The 20,776-nt window shown below is 39.1% G+C and overlaps 1 protein-coding gene across 3 annotated transcripts in view; it reads left to right on the top strand.

The window, feature by feature from the left end:
• LOC126268134 (protein bric-a-brac 2-like) overlaps nt 1–20,776 on the top strand; it is a 129,017-nt gene that overhangs the window by 21,308 nt on the left and 86,933 nt on the right. For all 3 annotated transcript variants that reach the window (XR_007549096.1, XM_049973665.1, XM_049973666.1), the window contains exon 4: nt 261–364. Coding sequence is in view for 2 of the 3 variants with exons in the window: in XM_049973665.1 (XP_049829622.1) it covers nt 261–364 (104 nt within the window). In the remaining variant the exon portion in view is untranslated. The remainder of the gene's footprint in view (nt 1–260; nt 365–20,776) is intronic.

Genomic DNA, 20,776 nt, shown 5'->3' with positions numbered 1-20,776 from the left:
TCTTCCATTTTTATGTCCAGGAGTGTTACTAAAGCCTTCTTACTACTATTTATGTGGACAACTCTTGCACAATAAAACATAAAGAGTTCTTGTCTTTTATGTGATTTTGCTCCATCCATTGTTTTAAAAGAAGTGTGTAGGTATTAACCTACCCCATTTCTCTCTCCTAAACTTAACTTTATCATGAATGAACATGTTCTCCATATTTGAATGGAAAACAGTCTAATGAAATTAAAATAACAAGTTTGGTCTTTTTTCAGCCTGCCGAAGAAAGTTCACAGCAAAATACTTCAACAGAGAAAAAACAAGAGGAAGAATGTAGGAAAAGAAAACGGAGAAAAGAGAGCAGCAAGAAAGACTACAGGTACCATTGACTTAGCTGACAAGTTTGTTAAGTACATCAGTCTTGAAAAGTGAAGTAATCCACTAGGGAACTTGTCACTGCAGTGCCTAATCAAAATATGTAGAACAAGTAATTGTAATCTAAATTCATAAGTGAGTGATATTGCAGTTTTGCAAGTCAGTCCATCGTCATTCATTACGTGTGTAGAAGAGCTACACCTTTTTCAGTCAACTGGGAGGTATTATTTCTTGAGAAAGATCCCTTTAAGTCTGGAAGTTAGTTCTACAAAAGGGAAATGCGAACCAGAAGACTCAGTAAGCTTATTTAATCAAAGTATTAGGGACATTAGGAATGCAACAGATGAACTGCCAGTAGTTCATGACTCTGATATTATCCCAGAGCATTATTTTCACATTGAAGAAGTATAAATGATTCATTTTGTGCTATACATCTTACCTGATTTCTATCCAAGGAGTTCATTGCAGATGAGACATGTGGCCATTTATAACAAATTTAATGCTCGAATCAAAAGAGTTAGCATACCAAAATATTTGAAGTTTGTACAAGAGAATTTAAAATTTCAAGGGAAGACCTTTAATCACACGTCTATACATACCCCACCATTCAGGCTCCAAGGTTATCCTCTCTATATATGAAACAGTGCTACACTCTGTCCTCCCAAAAGACATGAAGTTAATTTGGTATGTGGATTTCAATGCAAGTTTTCTGACTCATTCTCCAGAGAAAAGAATGTTAATGGATTTACTTGATTCTTACAATGTGGTATAAACAGTGTACTTTCCAGCTAGAGTTCAGGGACACAGCACCACAATCATAGACAATATCTTTGAAGATTGTTCCCAGTTGATGGGCACAGTGTAAGAAAAGTTATTAATGACCTGTCAGATCATGATGCACAAATAGATAAGGACTATTCCCAGTTGATGGGCACAGCGTAAAAAAAATTATTAATGATGCACAGATAGATAAGGACTTCGGAAAGTAATTTACATATGTTCTTCCATGCAAAGACCATTGCAAAACAAGAGTGGCACATTATCAGAAGAGAATTCATGTTCCAGGTTTGTGCACCACAGTGCATGAATGAAATGATATAGAACTTGAAATGTACTCCAAAACTGAAGTATGTAGAACAGTATGATTGTTGTGGCCAAAATGTCTAAACTGCACACAGGTTCACCATGAAATTCTGGCAGTATATGGACCAAATGCAGTGTCGTGTATATCCATGGTAAAATTGTGCCAACAATATGACCAAGGCTACACTGATGCCAATTGTTATGGAAGGCCATTAACATAGACTATAGATGACAGTGCCCAGACAATCAAGCAACTAAAAATTTTGTATTTGTGGGGATCCACAGCCTCCAGATACTTAATAAATGTAAACATGGTCCATAGTAGGCAGGAATGTGATGTTTATTTAATCTTGCGATTAGCTAATTTTGACTAAGTGTCATTGTCAAACCAGTTGAAACATCTGCATTTCATGTAATTTTCAAATCACTCTAATTACTAGTAAAAAGTGCCCGTATTCCATCATTTCACAACAGGATCCACACTACAGTGACATCTTTGAAGATCATATTCTGAACTTCCCTGGGTGTACAACAACATGTTTACCACGTTGTTGTACGTAGAGCGGAGTTCAGAATATGATCTTGAAAGGCGTCTCTGTTGTGTGGATCCTTTCACAAAATGACAGAATATGGTTACTTTTTACTTGTAGTTAAGAGTGATTTGAAAATGACATGAAATACAGGTGTTACAAATAGGGCTTGACAGTGACACACAGTCAAGATTAGTTAATCACATGATTAAATAAACATCACATTGCTGCCTACTACGGACCATGTTTATGTTTATTAATCAATGAACTGATTCGCAGCAGCTGAAGGGGAAACAGATTTTCCAATGATAAGAAAATTCACACAGCATTTCTCAGATGGCTCCATAACCAAGAATGTGATTTCTGTCATCAAGGAATTGAACAATTGGTAGAACATTCTGACTGCAATCTACAGAAACTTGGTGACTGTGTTGAAAAATAGTCTTGCATACCTGTGTAGCTTTGAAATGTAGTGCAGCATTCAATTAAAGTTACTTACCTTGCCACAATAACATGTAACTTGCTTTTTGAAGTCCCCATGTAATAATACTGAAAGCAATTAAGGCAAAGTTGTATCCCAAAGCAGTAAACGAAAGATTTAGAGCTACAATTCCACTTGCAGCGAAGATATTTGAAGACAGTCTTGAAGTGCAAACTTGACAAAAAGTTGTGGAGAAGACCCAGTTGAGGATGCTGATGATATAATTATTGTAACAACAAATACAGACTACGTACATTATATTCCTTGGTAGCAATACATAAGGATGCATGTGAATACAACAAAACATCAGCATGAACTGTTTGTAAAGATAGTGCTGCTGCAGAGAGCTCCACTGCTGGCAGAGAGTTTTCTTATATTCACCAATGCTATCTCTGATGTGTTGCCATGTGGTCTCCCCCCACCCCCTCCAAGGAATGCAGAGCACGGGAAAGGATCACTGCTCTTCATGCAGGCACATGTGACCAACCACACTGTGGTTGGCTGCCTAAGTAGGGCATGTTTGGACTGTTGGTTGATGCTCAGGAGGATGGAGGGAAACTTGATTCCTGCTGTTCAGTAGAGATGGTACTGTGTGAGGTGAGGGGGAAGTTGGTGTGGTTATTCACAATGAAATTGCTGATCAGCATTGGAATGTGGTGGAGCCTTAAATAATGGAGGCAGTGAAACTGTGGCTATGGGTTTATCCTTTTACGTTTGCGAGTGCAGGTGCTGTGGTTGTTTCTCAGGGCTGTGATAGTGACGGTTCCATCCACTGACAAGCGAGAAGTAATAGTGTCTGGGTTGATACGCCATGGAAGTCTAGTGATGAGAGAATATTTTGGGAGGTGCCCCTTTTTTGCCCTGCCTTCACTGAGCTGTCCTTCCAGTAGAAGAAGGTTGTCAATGAGTTAAACTGAGATCTCTTCAGATTGAAATTTTTGTGTGCTACTTCCACTACAAGTACATCATTGTCCAGATTGAAACAAGTACTGTCATCCATGCGGTCAGTGCAATTTGCTGTCACGTGAGATGTATTCTGTAGGATCCAAGCAGGCTTGAGTATGTTGACATGATAGTTGTCAGTTTCCCATGAAGTAAGATGTCAAATGTGTTATCACCTCATATAATCAGTCTGTGTGGGCCTGAGTACGATGGTAGCAATGGCAAGTGGACAATGTCGTCTTTCATCTACATCTACGCGATTACCCTGCTGTTCACAATAAAGTGCCTGGTGGAGGGTTCATTGTACCACCTTCAAGCTGTCTCTCTACTGTTCCACTCTCCAATGGCATGCAGGAAAAACGAGCACTTAAATTTTTCTGTGCGAGCCCTAATTTCTCTTATTTTATCTTGATGATCATTTCTTCCTATGTAGGTGGGCCAACAGAATGTTTTCTCAATTGGAGGAGAAAACTGTTGATTGAAATTTCATGAGAAGATCCCATCCCAACGGAAAACGCCTTTGTTTTAATGATTGCCACTCCAATTCACATATCATGTCTGTGACACTATCTCCCCTATTTCGCGATAATACAAAACGAGCTGCCCTTCTTTGTACTTTTTCGATGTCCTCCATCAGTCCCATCTGTTGCAGATCCCACACCGCACGGCAATACTCCAGAATAGGGCGAACAAGCGTGATGTAAGCAGTCCCTTTAGTAGACTTGTTGCACCTTCTAAGTGTTCTGCCAATGAATCACAGTCTTTGGTTTGCTCTACCCACAATATTACCTATGTGATCATTCGTGTTTAGGTTATTTGTAATTGTAATCCCTAAGTATTTTGTTGAATTTACAGCCTTCAGATTTGTGTGACTTATCGCGTAATTGACATTTAGCTGATTTCTTTTGGTACTCATGTGAATAACTTCACACTTTTCCTTATTCAGGGTCAATTGCCACTTTTCGCACCACACTGATATCTTATCTAAATCATTTTGCAAGTTGTTTTGATCATCTGATGCATTAAATAGTCATAAGCCCTTTAGAGCTGGATGGGTGAAGATTTTGTGTGAACTGTGTGCATATTGGGGTTGGTATCTTGAGATAAGCAGTGTGCTGTTACACCTTGCAAGTGAAAAGGAATAGTTCTTTTTCTTTGTCTGTTGGTGGTTCAGATGTCCCTGCGAAGTCTGTAGAGAGAATGGTTCCCGATAAAGGATTTCCACCAGAGATGGACAGAGGTCTTCCATAAAGACCAACTACACACTAAAAGCATCCATTCAGGTGTTCCATCCTTCATCACATATGAGCGCTGTTTTGAGTGTGTTGTGGTAGCGTTCCACTAGTCCATTACTTTGAGGAAGTGTACTGTCACCTATTTTATTTAATGTATACACTAACGATCAACCACAGCCTCAAGGATGCAAACGTTTCATATATGCTGATGACCTTGCTCTTGCTGCCCAGTGCAGTCGGTTTGAAGATGTAGAGATAATGCTTACACATGGTATTTACTATGAAAAGAATAAACTCGCACCCAATCCTAAGAAAGCGCAAGTGTGTTCATTCCAGCTGAGCGGATCTAGGCACTCCAGTCTGGAATCGCGCCACCGCTATGGACGCAGGTTCGAATCCTGCCTCGGGCATGGATGTGTGTGATGTCCTTAGGTTAGTTAGGTAAAAGTAATTCGAAGTTCTAGGGACTGATGACCTTAGAAGTTTAAGTCCCACAGTGCTCAGAGCCATTTGAACCATTTTGTTCATTCCATCTGAAACATAAACAAGCTGACAGGAAACTTGAAATATTCTGGAACGGAGTTGCACTAGAATATTGTTCTCACCCCAGGTATCTGGGTGCACTCTCGACCATACACTGACCTACAAGGAACATTGAAGTGGAAGTAGAAAGTATCCTCCAGAAACTGCCTTCTTTGGGAACTGGCAGGACCGAACTGGGCTACACATCCACAAACATTAAGAACTACAGCTCTTGCCTTACGCTATTCTGCAGGAGAGTATGCTAGCCCAGTGTGGTACAATTCAGTACATGAAAAGCAGGTTGATGTAGCCTTAAATGACAGCTGTAGGATTGTTACAGGCTGCCTAAGGCCATCCCCCATGGCCCCATGGACAAAGTTCAATGTCTCGCTGGGATTGCTCCACGTGACATAAGAAGAGAGGTTGCCTCAACATCGAGAGGTATAAATCAAATACAGTGACCTCACATCCACTCTTTGGACATCAACCTGCCAAGCCAAGACTGAAGTCCAGGAAGAGTTTCCTAACCATTTCACAGCCCTTAGAAGGACCAGCTGCAGCTACCGGACTCACCAAAGGGCAAGAAAGATGACAACACCTGTCAAACTGGATGACTCTAAAAAAATCTGTGCCACCAGGACGCACAGAGAAGTGGATCATCTGGAAGTCCTTGAATAGACTACGGACCAAAGTCGTGAGATTGAGGGACAATCTCCTTAAATGGAACTTTCAACTGCCAAATGCCAACACAACACTGTGAATGCGGTGAATTGCAAACAACCTGGCATCTCTTCTACTGTAATTCACGCCCAACCAGCTGTGGCATGAAGGACTTTAGATCTGCAGCACCCAATGCTATCAAAGTTGCCCAATTCTGGGTGAATACTGTATAGTTTTCTTTGTATGTATTGCATATGTGTTCATTTTAGTGTACCTCTGACACGAATAAAGAAAGACTTTGAGGGTGGTAAGATATGGTTTGGAAGCGCTAAACACTGCATGAGTGACTAGTAAAAAGTGCAGATTCAAATTGTATGGTTCCATCTGTCATTATTGAGGTGGGACAGCCAAATTGAGAAATCTATAAATTGAAAAATGCTTTTGCCATTATTTCTGCAGTGATGTCAGATGTCCATATAGACTTGAAATCGTGAGTTACCCTGTCGATCGCTGAAAGGATATAACAGAAACAGCCTGAGTTGGCGAGGGGCCTGACAAGGCCTGGGTGGACACACTGAAATCAGGCCCTGGGGGTTGAATAACAACCATGTTGTGGTTGTGTGTGCCATCCTGTCTTAGAGCGTTGGCAGGCAGCACATGCTTGCATCCAAGTTTTACAGTCTCTTTTTGACATTTGGCCATACAAAGCACTCTGTAATGTGTTTTGCTGTTGAAAGGATCCCTAGTTGGGACAGCTCATGTTTATTGAATATGACTGTCCTCATGCTGAGAGGTAAGAGTCCTTGAAGACGATTCTTTGAATCATATCACAGTACTTGTGTTGAAGAGCCAAGAACAGTGGAATCTTCTATGCACAAACTGATTTACCATGATTGCATGTTCTGTACTTGCACTTCTGCTAGTTTGTTATAGTCATTCTGCGCTGATAGTGTATTGATCCTAGAGAGGTAATCTACCATGACAATGTCTATGGCGAAAACGCCTTAGGCAACAATCTTCTGCTTGATTTCAAATCAAATCTGCCAGAGGTCAATGATTGTTGTAGACATTTAAAAGCCTGCCCTCCACATCATCTTTAATATGCCATACTGCTTCATGTTTCAAGAACAATTCCCTATCATAAGCTGACCACTTATGCTGCGAGTCAGTCAAATTTTTGGAAAAGAAGCATAATGATTTTTGTATTCGTGTGCAGCAGTTAGTGGGTGTGCCAATGTCGTAGCCTCAAAAACGCAGTTTTTAATTTCCCAAATAACTGTCACATCTGCAGGGTCCATTGACTATCTCTTTCACCTCTCATGTGCTTGCATGCTAACACATTCATCAGTGGTGCCTCGATGGCATCTGCATGACGTAAGTGTCTGTGATAAAAATTCACCATGCCAAGTAACTGCTATAATTGTTGAAAGTTCTGTTCCTATGGTAGTTGACTAATGAGATCATTCCAATGTATCGTACACTGTAGACTATGGTTGCTAACTGAATGGCCAAGGAAGGTAACCTGTGATTGTAGCAGTTGATGCAGAGTGTTTGCAATACATCACAAAATAGTTTGAGATGCCATTTGTGTCTGTTTTGAGAACTAGAGAAAGCTGCAATATTTAAATAGGTGAATCAAAATGAATATTTGAAGAGAAGATTCTCACTGAACCTCTACCAAGTTTGCAGTGCATTTTTGAGTCTGCGTGGCATGTGAAGAATTCATAAAGTCCAAAAGGGGTGATAATAGCCATCATTGGTATGTTGTGGATAGCAGTTTGTCTGAAATGCATGCTTGAATGTAGTGGAACGAGGGAAACACTCACAGTAGTGTCATGGACATTGGAAGAAGAATCCTGTGGACTGAGTTATGTTGGTACTGGTTAAGAAGTGTGTGTGCCTGTTGCCAGGTACTCCATGTCTGCTGACTTGCCCATGATGACAATGTCGGAATGAGGCAGCTGTTCTCGATTGAGTTACCCCAAATACGAATGTGCACTGGTAAGCTTTTCTGTAGCTGTGCAACTTTTATCACATATAGTATGCTTCTCTTCACATAGATGAAGTATCTGTTGATTATGTTTGTATGTGTTGAAAGCATGAAAGGTTTTTGAGCTGCCATTTGTGGAAGGTTGCTGCGTGGATGCCAATGAGCACCAATGATCCTGTGATGTAGAAGAGTTTTAAGTGTCACATAGAGAGTGAGACAAAAACATCAGAAAATCCGTGCCCAGCACGGGCTCCTTGAAAATGGCGATGAAGAACTGCTGTGGAAGCATCTCATATTAACCCAAGCCGAGGTTGACGAGGTCGTTCCATATACCGCAATGTGTGAATTGTTCGCTGCCCATAATCAGAAGGTGGATAAAGTTTCCTCTGGGTGTGGTAGCTCACGGGGCATGTAACTCACCTCATATCCAGTGTCAACAAGAAAATATTGGTTGCGAGTAGGATCCAGGGCATATAATAGTACCACTCTCATTTAGGGGCAGTGTGCAACTTGATTGACTCGTGTGCTGAGTAGGCAGGTAACTTGTATTGATGAATAATCTAGATTGTTCGTTCTGTTTGGGTGATCACAAGATGTCACACAGTTATGTGCTTTATTAGTGAAACATGCATGAAATCAACAAAGATGTGGCAGTATCTACTTGTCCAAGTGTTGAGTGTTGTAGTCATCTGACTGCCTGTTTTGAGTGGCTGGAGGTTGCTGCCCCAGTGAGTTCGAGTGACATTGTCTTCAGCAGTGTCCGGGCATGCTCGACTCCTCTTGGTTGCCTGCTGCGGTGTGTTGTGGCACGTTTCCTGACTCAGACGGAGCTGGTCACTTTTGTCTGGTAAAGTAATACATTGTTGATGTAACATGGTGAGAAGTCTATCTGCCGAAATTGGTTTCTTTTCTCATGACACACTCTCATGAGAGATCATTACTAGTTGTACCTAAGGAGGCAACTTTACAATCCATGGTGTCCATAGTGTGTGATGTGGCGTTGATTAATATCTGAAGGTGTCTTCAAAGGAGAGAAGGTGTCTTGGTGTCTAAAGGTTCATTGTAAATAACGTGGCTCAATTTCTGTGCTGACATCTTAGCAAGGTGCTGGAGGAGCACACTCTTTGCCAAGCTGTATTTGTCACTAATAATGTTGGCGCACTCACATAGATATTTTAGTCATGTGGTCAATACTGATGCTGCAGCCAAGGCCAACGTCCATCGCGGTCTGCCCACCTCCTACTCTGTTCCCTCGCAAGATATTTGTACTTTCCTCTATCAGCGTATTACGTCACTTTGGCATGACATTGGTGCTCCCTTCATGCGAACAATCTCAGAGAAGTGAAACCTCTCCCAACAGCCTGATCGTCTTCCTCCCGGCAGTCTCGCCATGAAGACGTAATGTTAGCTCAGTTGCGAGTAGGGCACTGCTGCTTTAGTCGCCACCACTTGTTGCATGGCGCCCCTGCACCCAGCTGTCCTTTCTATAGCCAGCCATTAATGGTCAGACATTTCATGATCCTCTGCCCCTATTTTAGCCACTTACGTCTCAGGGTCGGGCTGCTGCCCGCTTCGCCAGACATTTTAGCAGATGACGTGTGAGCTGTAGGTCACATTTTAAGTTTTTTTTAAAAAGCAGTAATATGATAAAAGAGATTTGATTTCTACCTGGTGCCTCTGGTGTCTTGTCGACATCTTTTAGATACTCGTCCGTTATGTCTTGATGTTTTAGATTTGTTTTTTCTTGCATTTTGTATTGGACCTCACAACGGTTTTTTACCTTCGCGGTGCCAGCATTCTATGGTTCTCTACTGGGCGCTTATGACCTTAGATGTTTTGCACCCTAAAACCACAAAAAAAGTTATAGTAATGTGTTGAAATGGGAGCTGTCATCAGAAATGTCATGGTTATTGAGAATGCACTCGGCGATAGCAAACCACGTATTTGTTGTTCCAGGCGGAAGGATGGTAGCTTGGATTGTGATTGGGTCGAAAAGAACTGTCACTGAAATTTTAAAAAGCATGTGGCACCACAGATGGTTAAGGAGCAACTATGGATGAGCTCTTGTAGATCAGTTGCAGTGCAGAAGCAAATCCCTTGTAAGTGTTTGTGTGTGACCTGGCTAGATGGTCTCTACATGGGGACTTGACAGGTTCAGCAGAACTGTGTGCGACGCGGAAGGCATGACATAACTGAGCAACATTCCACTCTGTGTGTGACAATTTGTTGAACAGTGTCATGCAAATGAGTTGTATTCGACACCATCCAATAGATCAGTAGTTGGTGCACATTGTTTAGATATGTTTGTTGTTTGAAATGAAACACTAAACTCAACACAGTAAAAGTCACTGTCTCATATTCGTACTTTTCTGGCATTATAGTTGTGGGATGGTTCCAGTGTTGTGGCATATAGATGCTGATGGTGCTCGTGATGTCACCAATGTGGAGATGAGCCAGGTGAGGATGCCAACAATATAATGACTGTAACCACAAATACAGAGTATGTACACTTTATTTCTTGGTGCCAACACTTAAGAACACTTGTGAATAAAACTGCAGCTCACTACTTGGCAAAGATTGTTCTGCAGCAGAGAGCTGCGCCTCTGCCCAGCGGGTTTTCTTATAATGGCCGATGCAGTTGCATCTGGTTTACGACAAAGTCTACAATCCAGACTACTTCAGTGAAAAATACAATTCAGCATTAGAACAATACAATACTACAAATACCATCGTCAGTAGATCTTTACGCTTAAAAATTTCAGGTAGGTATGCAGTAATAGTAAGGAACCAGTATGGTTAACTAGTGGCTTTAGAATATCATGACGGAGGAAACCGAAACTTCATCATAGTATGAAGGATAGTTGAAGCCTGGTTGCAGAAATGCACTACAGACAGACTGCAAAGTGCTGAAGAATATCATCAGACAGGCTAACATAACACGTTACACTAAGAGAACGGAAAGCTCTCAGAACAAAACCAAAACTTTATTTTCAGTTGTGTAAGAGCTATTTCGGTAAAGTGTGGGCGTCCAACATATTATGCGTCTTTTGTGTCAGAATGAGTCATTCTATTACCTCCCAAACAGACATATGTTGGAGCAACTCTGTGCTCTCTCCAAGAACATTCGTATAGTAGAAAAGAGCAGTCACACACTTGTGGCATCAGTTCTGCCATCCCTGTACATATACCCCTTCATTGGATTTTTTGTCATTAATATTGGAAGTTGGAAGGTTTCCTTATGGTACAGGAGTCCTTACAATAGTTGAGAACTAATCTCTGTATTCTGTTATTCATTCTTATACTGTCTCACAGTTTTTAACGAATTGTTTAGTTATTTTGTTTATACATTTTTCAATCAGTATTCTGTAAACTACATGGTGACTTGTTCCATGACCAAGTAGCTTGGGCTCCAGCAGCCTGATAAATAAATAACAAACACCAGGTAAATATATGCCTCTGCATGAAGTGTTGAGTCCATATTGAATGGTATATCTTTATTTGAATGCACGTGTAAACCTTTTGAGGCACTAGTGACAGTTTAATGGTTTGACACTGTTTATTTTCTAAACTTCTTGTAGAATTTCAGTTATGATGTGCATTACATCACCTTTCAATGTCACAAGTTGACTTACATTTTTGCTGTCATACAGCTTCTGTAGTAAGGGCTCTGGGGCTAAACCTCAAACTCTGAAAAACATACTGACATCTAGCGACAGATTTTCTAGGTGATTGTCTTTTTTCTTATCCCTGCCCAATTAAAGATTCCTATTTAGTCTGACAGTAGTTTCTAAAACAACTGTGCAGTGAAAGCTCCTACTTCATGAGAGAACCAAAGAAAGCTTGGCCTCTGTACTTCGTCAAAAGCATCTACATTATCTAATATCTCTGTTATAGCATACATCGTTTGATTTCTATCGGAACAGAGGCTGCACAGTGGAAAGTCCAGGATGGAATAACAACAGTATTATGAAGAGAGTAGATGGCTACTCAAAATGTAGAGGAGACACTGAGTTGCAGACATACACAATGAAAAGACTGTTGTACATTTAAGTTTTTGACCAAAAGGCCTTCTTCTGAAGTAGAAAGCTTAAATGGGTAGCAGTCTTTTTGTTTTGCCAGTGTGCAATTCAGTGGCTCCTTTATATGGTGAGGAGCACGATCTACCCTTTTCATAATATTGTTGGAACAGAAATCACCATGCTTATTGCAATCTCTGTTGGTTTGCTCCTCATAAATCTGTATTAGTCAGGACTTATACTGTGAAGTATTGGTACTCTATGATCTAGCACTCTTCTGCATAATTGTTTCTAAAATATCTTAGCACTTTGCTTAATTAATCTCATTACTCTATTACTACAGAATGAGTTTTCAATTTCTCTCTTAACAAATACTTTGATTCACTTTATGCCCTTGGAGGTTTCCTTCATGATGTACTCAACATAACATAGCAAAAGAATGAATGGATGCCCTTTTACATAGCTCCAGCAAAGCGTCCAGTTTTATTTATCATTGTGATTTTGGCTTTTGCAAATACATACTATGACATGATACAGTAAAGATTTCTCCATTAACACTGAAGGATAGTTTCTTCTCCCCAGACACCACTAATCCTCTCTCTCTCTCTCTCTCTCTCTCTCTCTCTTTCTCTATAAGTTTGTATACCAATGTTCTTAGTAACTTTTCCATCTCATCATATCTCCAACTTATCAGTTACCCTGTCCTCAGAAGTGTTTTATTGAATTATCAGACCTTAAAATGTTGTTGCTGCCATACTATGACAATTTTTCCTTACATAACTCATATATCTCTTCTAACTGTGGTTTATGAATAAACCTTTCTCTACTGTGACATCTTGTACATCTGTTGTCTTCTCTTGTTTACATAAAAGAAAAAACAGGAAGCATAGAACACCAGACTTATTCACTGTCACTTCCCCCCACAGTTTTTTTATCCTTTTCTTCAGTTTTCATTTTTCTGAAACTTCATTTTGTGCTGTTTGTTTTCTGGTGTTGTATTTGTAAATTAATTTTTTTTTCTGTTATACAAACTATACTTGTGGGAACAGGGACAATAACCCAATGATGGTGTGCTACAAGTTACTGTCTTATAAATGTTACCTGCTTAAGAATAAATATACAAGAAAAAGAGATGCAAGAGTGAAAGAAATGAGACTTCATGCAAGACATACTTATTGAAAAGACTTGTTGTTGATGCAGTATTCAGTCTGGAGACTGTTTTGATGCGGCTCTCCATGTCACTCTATCCTGTGCAAACCTCTTCATCTCCAAATAACTACTGTGTCCTACATTCATGTGAACTAGTGTACTGTATTCATCTTTTTCTCCCCTCTCACCACCCTCCAGTACTAAATAGATGCTTCATTGGTATCTCGGAATGTGTCCTATCTGCCAGTCAAGTTATGCCACAAATTTCTTTTCTCCCAAATATTCTATTTAGTGCTTCCTCATTAGTTACGCATTTACTCATCTACTCTTTGGCATCTACTCTGTAGCACCACATTTCAAAGGGTACTATTCTCTTTTCTGAACTCTTCATCATCCATACTTCAGATTTATACAAGGCTGCGCTCCAGGCAAATATATCCAGAAAAGACTTCCTAACACTTAGTTACATTTGATGTTAACAAATTGCTCTTCTTCAGAAACGCTTTTCTTGCCATTGTCCATCTATATACCACATCCTCTCTACTTCAGCCATAATCAGTTATTTTAAAAATTCACATACTACATTTAGTGCCTCATTTCGTAATCTAATTCCCTCAGCGTAGCCTGATTTAATTTGATGGCATTCCATTAACACCCCCCCCCCCTTTATATTCTCCTTTCAACCTTCCAAGACATTGTCTATTTTGTTTTACCGCTCTCCCACATCCAGAGGTATCTCTGACAGAATTATGACATCATTGGTAGGTCTCAAAGTTTTTAATTCGCCTTCCTGAATTTTAATTCTTTCTCCAAATTTTTCTTTGGTTTTGTTTACAGCTTGCTCGTGTACAGATTGAATGACATTGGGAATAGACTACAATCCTTACTCACCCGCTTCTCAGGCCTTTCATGCCTTATGACTCCGGTTTCTGTACAAGTCGTAAATAGCCTTTCACTCCCTGTATTTTACTCCTACTACCTTCACAATTTTAAAGAGTGTATGCCAGCCAATATTGTCAAGAGCTTTCTCTGATTCTACAGCAGAGACGTGAGTTATATGAAATACATGCATTTGCAGTGCAAATAGAAAATGCAAAATATGTATTTTTATTTTGCACTTGAAAACTTGTGGAACCCATTTAGAATCCACTGGAGAATCTCCTACTTATCTATGTCCAGCCCGATGGAATCCGTACTACAATTCTATTAATGATCTGCTCACAGTCAAGGATACTCTAAATGAAATTTTAAGGAAACTGTGATTAGCAGCTTTTAAAGAAACTGAAATAAAATTTGTTAATGAGTGATCTTATAAAAGCATTTAACACAGTGCACTATGACTTGCTTATCTTCAAATTAGACAAATACAGAATGAAGGACAATGCTCTAAATTGGCTCACATCATACTTACACAACAGAAAACAAAGGATAACTATCACTTCATAAACAGTGAATTATTATTCTAAACAGAGTACAGTGACAGAAGGTATACCTCAAGGCTCCATTTTGGGGCCAATCCTGTTCCTATTCTATGTAAATGACTTACCTATAAATGAAAATTCCCCATTGTAACAAAACTATCCTTTTTACTTGTGGGGTAGATACTGAGATTGTTGCAAAAAATGCGACATTAAAAGAGATTGTTTGGTTTAGACAAGAAATATCAAAAGTTTTTCGTTACAATTGTCTTCCATAGACATCAAGAATGCTTGATCATGGGAGTATCTTTTGATCACTTTGGCCTCCACCACTCAAAGATAACGTTGAGACAAATAGCAATGTTTACTACTACAACAGTTTCCAAACATTACACGTTAGTAATTACTTCTGCAGTGGCACATATATAGTTCAGTTCATTGTTCACACATATCTTAGTTCGGTGTAACTTGGAGTAATCTGTTTGCTGGTGCTGCTTCTTCTTCTTCTTCTTCTTCTTCTTCTGCTGCTGCTGCTGCTGCTGCTGGTGTTGCTGGAGCCGTCATTGTCCAGGTCCATTTCATCTGCTAACTGGATCAAGTTATGTGAATTCCGTGAAATAATCCAGGTACCAAGTTGTTTGATAGTGGTTTATTTATGACATGCGCCACTTCTTCTTAGTGTGAGCCCACTCAACATAACAGGCAACATAGTCACAATACTATATTACAACAATTAAATTATTGCACAGACGTCCCGATACAGTGGTTATGTCTCAAAACTGTCACCAACTGATCGCTTCTGAGCCTTGAGCTCCTCCTATTTATACATTTTTAACAATGAAGACAACAAAACTGCAGTCAAAGTTTATAAAATTAACAATTAAAAGTTTAACATTAATATGACTAACTATCCACAAAACCTTGCTTATTTCATGCTGAAACTGATGAATACAATAAAAAAGATTTTTACGTATGATACACATCATATTTTATAAAATCCTGAAAAATAACAATGCTAACCTAATTTTTCTTAATTATGGCTTCATTACTGAAAGCAAAATATTGCAAACATATATTTGACAAACATTACACACAAATTTTATGAGATATAATGTATTACGCAAAATCAGTTATTGGATACGATTGGAATTATGGAAGTTTCAATGAATTGTCTCTTCGGAGAGTATTTCGTTAAGAGTATTGAAACATGAATGTTTCCACACATTTTGCAATCATGACTTATTAATACTAGAATGCCCTACTTCAAACTATCTGCTACAAAGCCCATTGGAGGTCAGTTGACCTATAAGGTGTTTATTACATTTTAAACTTTATTTTTTTGTTAAATGTAACTATATTTCATGCTTATTGTCTTTAATACTGCTTTTGCTAGTTTTTCATGTATAATAATTCCATGAGCACATTTTTATTTGAACCTGTCAAATTTGATTTTTACGTTACATAATACAAAAATAAATGACACTGTATTGAAGGTACATAAAATTGCATAAATTTTCAGTGTTTGAGGTTGACATCATGCAACAGTAGGAGACAAGTGTTAATATCATAGATTTGCTTAGGTGGCCCCTAATTATATTTTTATGCTGTAACAAAGAAGTAACATTTTACTTGACTTATCTATATGGAGAACTCTGTGATTCAGAGTATCTCAATTGCACATTTTACGTATCCTTTTTCTTAAACGTGAACTGCATGCAATTTTTTTTACATGTTAAATAATAATCTCTAGTTTTGTTTTTTTTACACAATCCAACTTGGTAAATTTTTCATTTATCTCCTGTAGATACTCTTTCTTCTCTGTTGGCAGTCAAAATTGACTGAGTCTGGAGTTGCTGAGGATGAGAATTCATAGTTGGTACCACTAATCCTTCTATAGCTTTTATTATAAAATTACATTGAGAGATGATAGAGCCAATTATCAACTTGTACAAGGTGTGGGCATTTATCATAGCCCGATTTAGAATCTTACAGCATAATAGTTCTCCCAGGCTACAGAACGTATCTAAATTTAGCACCTTGAGTAGCCAGTACTTTATTCCACCTTTATCAGGTTTGAAACTCATGCTGAGTATAAGGGCATTGGCATATTGTCAGATATAACTGCTTTTTAGCAGTTAGGAATTCATATGATTTGTAACATGCACTCCAGTTATCTATAAACATGTATCAGGTTTCAGATGGCAAACAAAACATTCTCTGCTCCTTTACCTTGCTGACAGGTAGCTCTGATGTCAAAGCAAAGAAATCACATGATTTCTAAAAATATGTTTCTTGCCATTGTTTGAGAGGAAAAGTCAGGACCACACTAACGACTCCACAGATGTCTCATACACAGATTCCATGTAATATGTGTTGTGGTTAGCAGGAGAGCCAACACCGTGTTACTAGAGAATGCCCAAAGGCACGTGTTTTATCTCACGCAGGCTGGCGTGAGGTCTGGAACAGGACAAGGAAATTAGACTTCAGAAAAACGGACGTAGCTGGTGGAATACTTAACTTTAATCCATTAATGATTAACGCCGGTCTTGACGGTACATGATTCACGATATCAATATCATTATCATTGAGTATAATGCATGCTTCTGTTTCAGTGCATTTTTTCCCCACCAAGTGCAACATGTTTTCACTAATGAATAAGTGAAAGGCACTAGCTGGGGATTCTGATGTAATAGTACACTTTGCATGCCCCGTAGATCCAGCAGTCTCTCAAATAAACGTTTGCTGAGGCTCTCTTCTTGCTAAGTGCACTGTGTGTCCATGCTGTTCCATCAATCCTAAGCTATTGGTGCCAATATATGCTCTCCTTTCAGCATTTTGTACTGTAGCAACTGCAAAATTTAGATATTATGAGAAAAATCAATGTAAATAATATAAATCTTATACTTTACAATTGTACTAATTTCAATATTTAATATACCTCTTCCTCCCCTTCTGTGACGAATACCAATACTTGAAGTTCACAAACCTGTAACAGATCTATCTACAAAAGTTACACCATCATTGGGCTTAGAAACAAACATCTTGGTTGATCATTCTCATCACTGCTTTCTGGTGAATCACTACTTGAATGCTCTGTCGGATTATTTTCATTGCTTGATGGGTGACTTTCCTTGTGCATTCTCTGAAACTCCTCTACTTCAGGTTGAGTTGGAGATATCTGAAGAGCTTCTGTAATTTAAGATTCAGAAACGTCATGACTGTGATAATGATCCATTATATTTACCAGTCAAACTATTAGTAACAGCAAACAGATGCACAAAAACAGTTCTGTGTAACATTGTATGAAGTTCATCATTGTTGGCTAACAAATGCATATCTGAGAGAAGCAGTCAGTTGGCCATCATTGAGAACCAGTGATAAATGTGTGATTACCTTGAATTTTGTTGTTCCAAGGCAGACTAATTAAGGCAAATTGAACTCTCTTTACAACAATTTTAAGTCAAATAACAGGAACAGGCTATTTTACACACTGAAGAAATACGAGGGTAATCCCTAAAGTAAGGTCTCCTATGTTTTTATAAGTACATAGACCTGTTTATCTACATTGATTTACATCAGTTTAAAGCTTGAACATTTAGCTATTTTTCGATATAATCACCATTTCTGTCTATGCATTTTGTAGAGGCTGTGGCAGTTTTTGTATGCCCATGTCATACCAGCTCGCCGCCATGCTGTTCAGAAAGTTATAAACCTCTTCTTTCACCTTGTCATCGGAGCTGAATTGCTTGCCAGCCAAATGTTGTTTTAACTTAGGGAACAGGTGATAGGCACTGGGTGCCAAGTTGGGACTATAGGATGGTTGGGTGATTGTATTCCACTGAAAGTGTTGCAGGAGAGCAACTGTTTGCCGAGTGATGTGTGGGCGAGCGTTGTCATGGCGAATGTGTACGCCCTTGCTCAACTTTCCTTTTCTCCGGTTCTGAATTGCCTGTTTGAGTTTTTTCAGAGTCTTACAGTATCTGTCAGTGGTAATTGTGGGCATAAAGACGACCAACAATACCTCTTTCCGATCCCAAAAAATGGTTGTCATGACTTTACCGACAGACTGTGTTTGTTTGAATTTCCGTGGCTTTGGCGAAGAAGGATCACTGGTATGATCGTTGCTTGGTCTCAGGTGTAAAGTGGTTTGCTCAGATTTCGTCACCCATGACAATTGAGTCCAGAAAGTTGTCCTGTTTGGCTGCAAGGCAGTGAAGACATGCGGGGGAAGCATCAACTCCTTGGTGCTTGTGGTCCTTAGTCAGCATGCATGGCACCCATCTTGCGCACACCTTCCAGTAGTTCAATGTTTCTCTTAAAGTTCTTTGAGCGGTGCTTTGGGAAACCTCAGGAACCAACATGCAGAGATCACCCAGGGTGATCTGCCGATCTTCATGCATGCTTTGTTCAACCTTCAACATTGTCTCCTCAGAAATTGACAGTCTCCCGCTCCTTTGTTTGTCATGAATTTCGGTCCGACTAGCTGCAAACTCTCTACACCATTTACGAACATTTTTGACATCCATGCACAACTTACTGTACACTTCCATCAACTGGCGATGGATTTCAATCGGTGCAGTGCCCTTTGCATTCAAAAACCGAATAACTGCACGTAATTCGCACTTGGCGGTAACATCCAACGGGAGCTCTATTCTCAACGACTGCCAAGCCAAGACTGAAAGCCTCAGTGCGGCGTGCGCATATTCACACACAGCACGTGAAGCACTCTTCATAACAGTGTGACCAACTGCCACACAGAGTGAGTTCTGTACTTACAAAAAAGTAGGAGACCTTACTTTTGGAATTACCCTTGTACCTGTCTTAAAATAAATGGTCAATTGACCTCCTCTAGGCAGTCTAGTGTTAAACTGAAAATTTGGTAATATTTACACCCATCAGTAATTAGATTGCAAATTATTACATTCTTCCAAGGTCATCAGTAACCCTGAGGACATATGGTCTACTTGAGGGACTTGTTTCGATTTACGTCTCGCAGTGCTCTGTGAAATTCTAATAACAAGTTCATGTCTTCTGTCTCACCTTCATCTACTTCTCTTCCCTTTCTATAATATTGCCTTCAAGTTCATTTCTCTCATTTAGCCCCTCTATATATTCCTTCCAGCCTGATTTCTCATCTGAGCTCTTGATATTCACACAGCTGCTTCTCTTTTCTCCAAAGGCCTCTTTAATTTTCCTGTAGGCAGTATATCTATCTTCCCCCCGTGATGTATGATTTTAAATCCTTACATTTGTCCTCCATCCATTGATGCTTAGCTTTTTTGCACTTTTTTTAAATCTCATTTTTTGGATATTTGTTTCCTCATTCGCTACGTTTTTATATTTTCCCTTTTCATTTATCAATCTCAATATCTCTTGTGATATCTAAGCATTGCTACTGGGCTATATCTTTTAACATATTTGATACTCTGCTGCCTTCAATATTTCATCCCTCAAACCTACCCATTTGTCTTCTGTTGTATTCTTTTCCCCAGTTTCAGTCAATCGGCACCCAATGTTCCCTTTGGAATTCTCAACAACCTATAGTTCTTTTAACTTATGTAGGTCACATGTCCTTAATTTCCTACCTTTCTGAAGATTTCCATTTTCAATCTATAGTTCATTACCAATAAACTATGGCCAGACTCCACATCTTCCTGTAGAAATGTCTTACAATTTAAAATCTTGTTCCAAAATCTTTGTCTTACTACTGGTATTATATGATCAGTCTGAAACCTTTCAGTGTTTCCAGGTCTCTTCCACATATACATCTTTTTTTTGTAATTGTTAAAACAAATATTAGCGAAGATTAAATTGTGCTACGTACAAAATCCTACCAAGTACCTTCGTATTTCATTCCTTTCCACCAGTCCATGTTCTCCCTCTATTTTTGCTTCTCTTCTTTTTCCTGCTATTGAATTCCAGTCCCTAATCACAACTAAGTTCTCTTCTGCCTTAACAACCTGAGTAATTTATTTTATCTCATAATAGTTTCTTCTGCTTCCTTCATCATCTGCAGAATTAGTTGACATTTAAACTTGCAGTACTGGTGTGGGTGTTGGACTCGTATCCATCTTGACTAAGTATTGCCTTCATTATATTGTTCATAGTTATTAAATAACATTCCTCTTTTCTTATTCATTATTAGACCTACTTACTCCAGTATGACCCCATTTGGTTTTGTATTTATGTCCTGTACTCACTTAGCAGGAAGTCATGTTTGTCCTGCTGCTACACTTCAGTAATTCCCACTGTATCTTAGTTTGACCTACCCATTTTCTTACTTAACTTCCCAGTGAAGGGATCTAAAATTAGATGCTTTGATCTGTATAAAGCCAGTTTCATTTTTCCTGATGATAGAAATTTAGTCCTCCAAATGGAGGACTAAATTTA

The sequence above is a fragment of the Schistocerca gregaria genome, chromosome 4 (assembly GCF_023897955.1).
Source record: "Schistocerca gregaria isolate iqSchGreg1 chromosome 4, iqSchGreg1.2, whole genome shotgun sequence".
NCBI lineage: Eukaryota > Metazoa > Arthropoda > Insecta > Orthoptera > Acrididae > Schistocerca > Schistocerca gregaria.
Note: the sequence above shows the minus strand (reverse complement) of the source record. Positions and strands in the feature narration are given on the sequence as shown.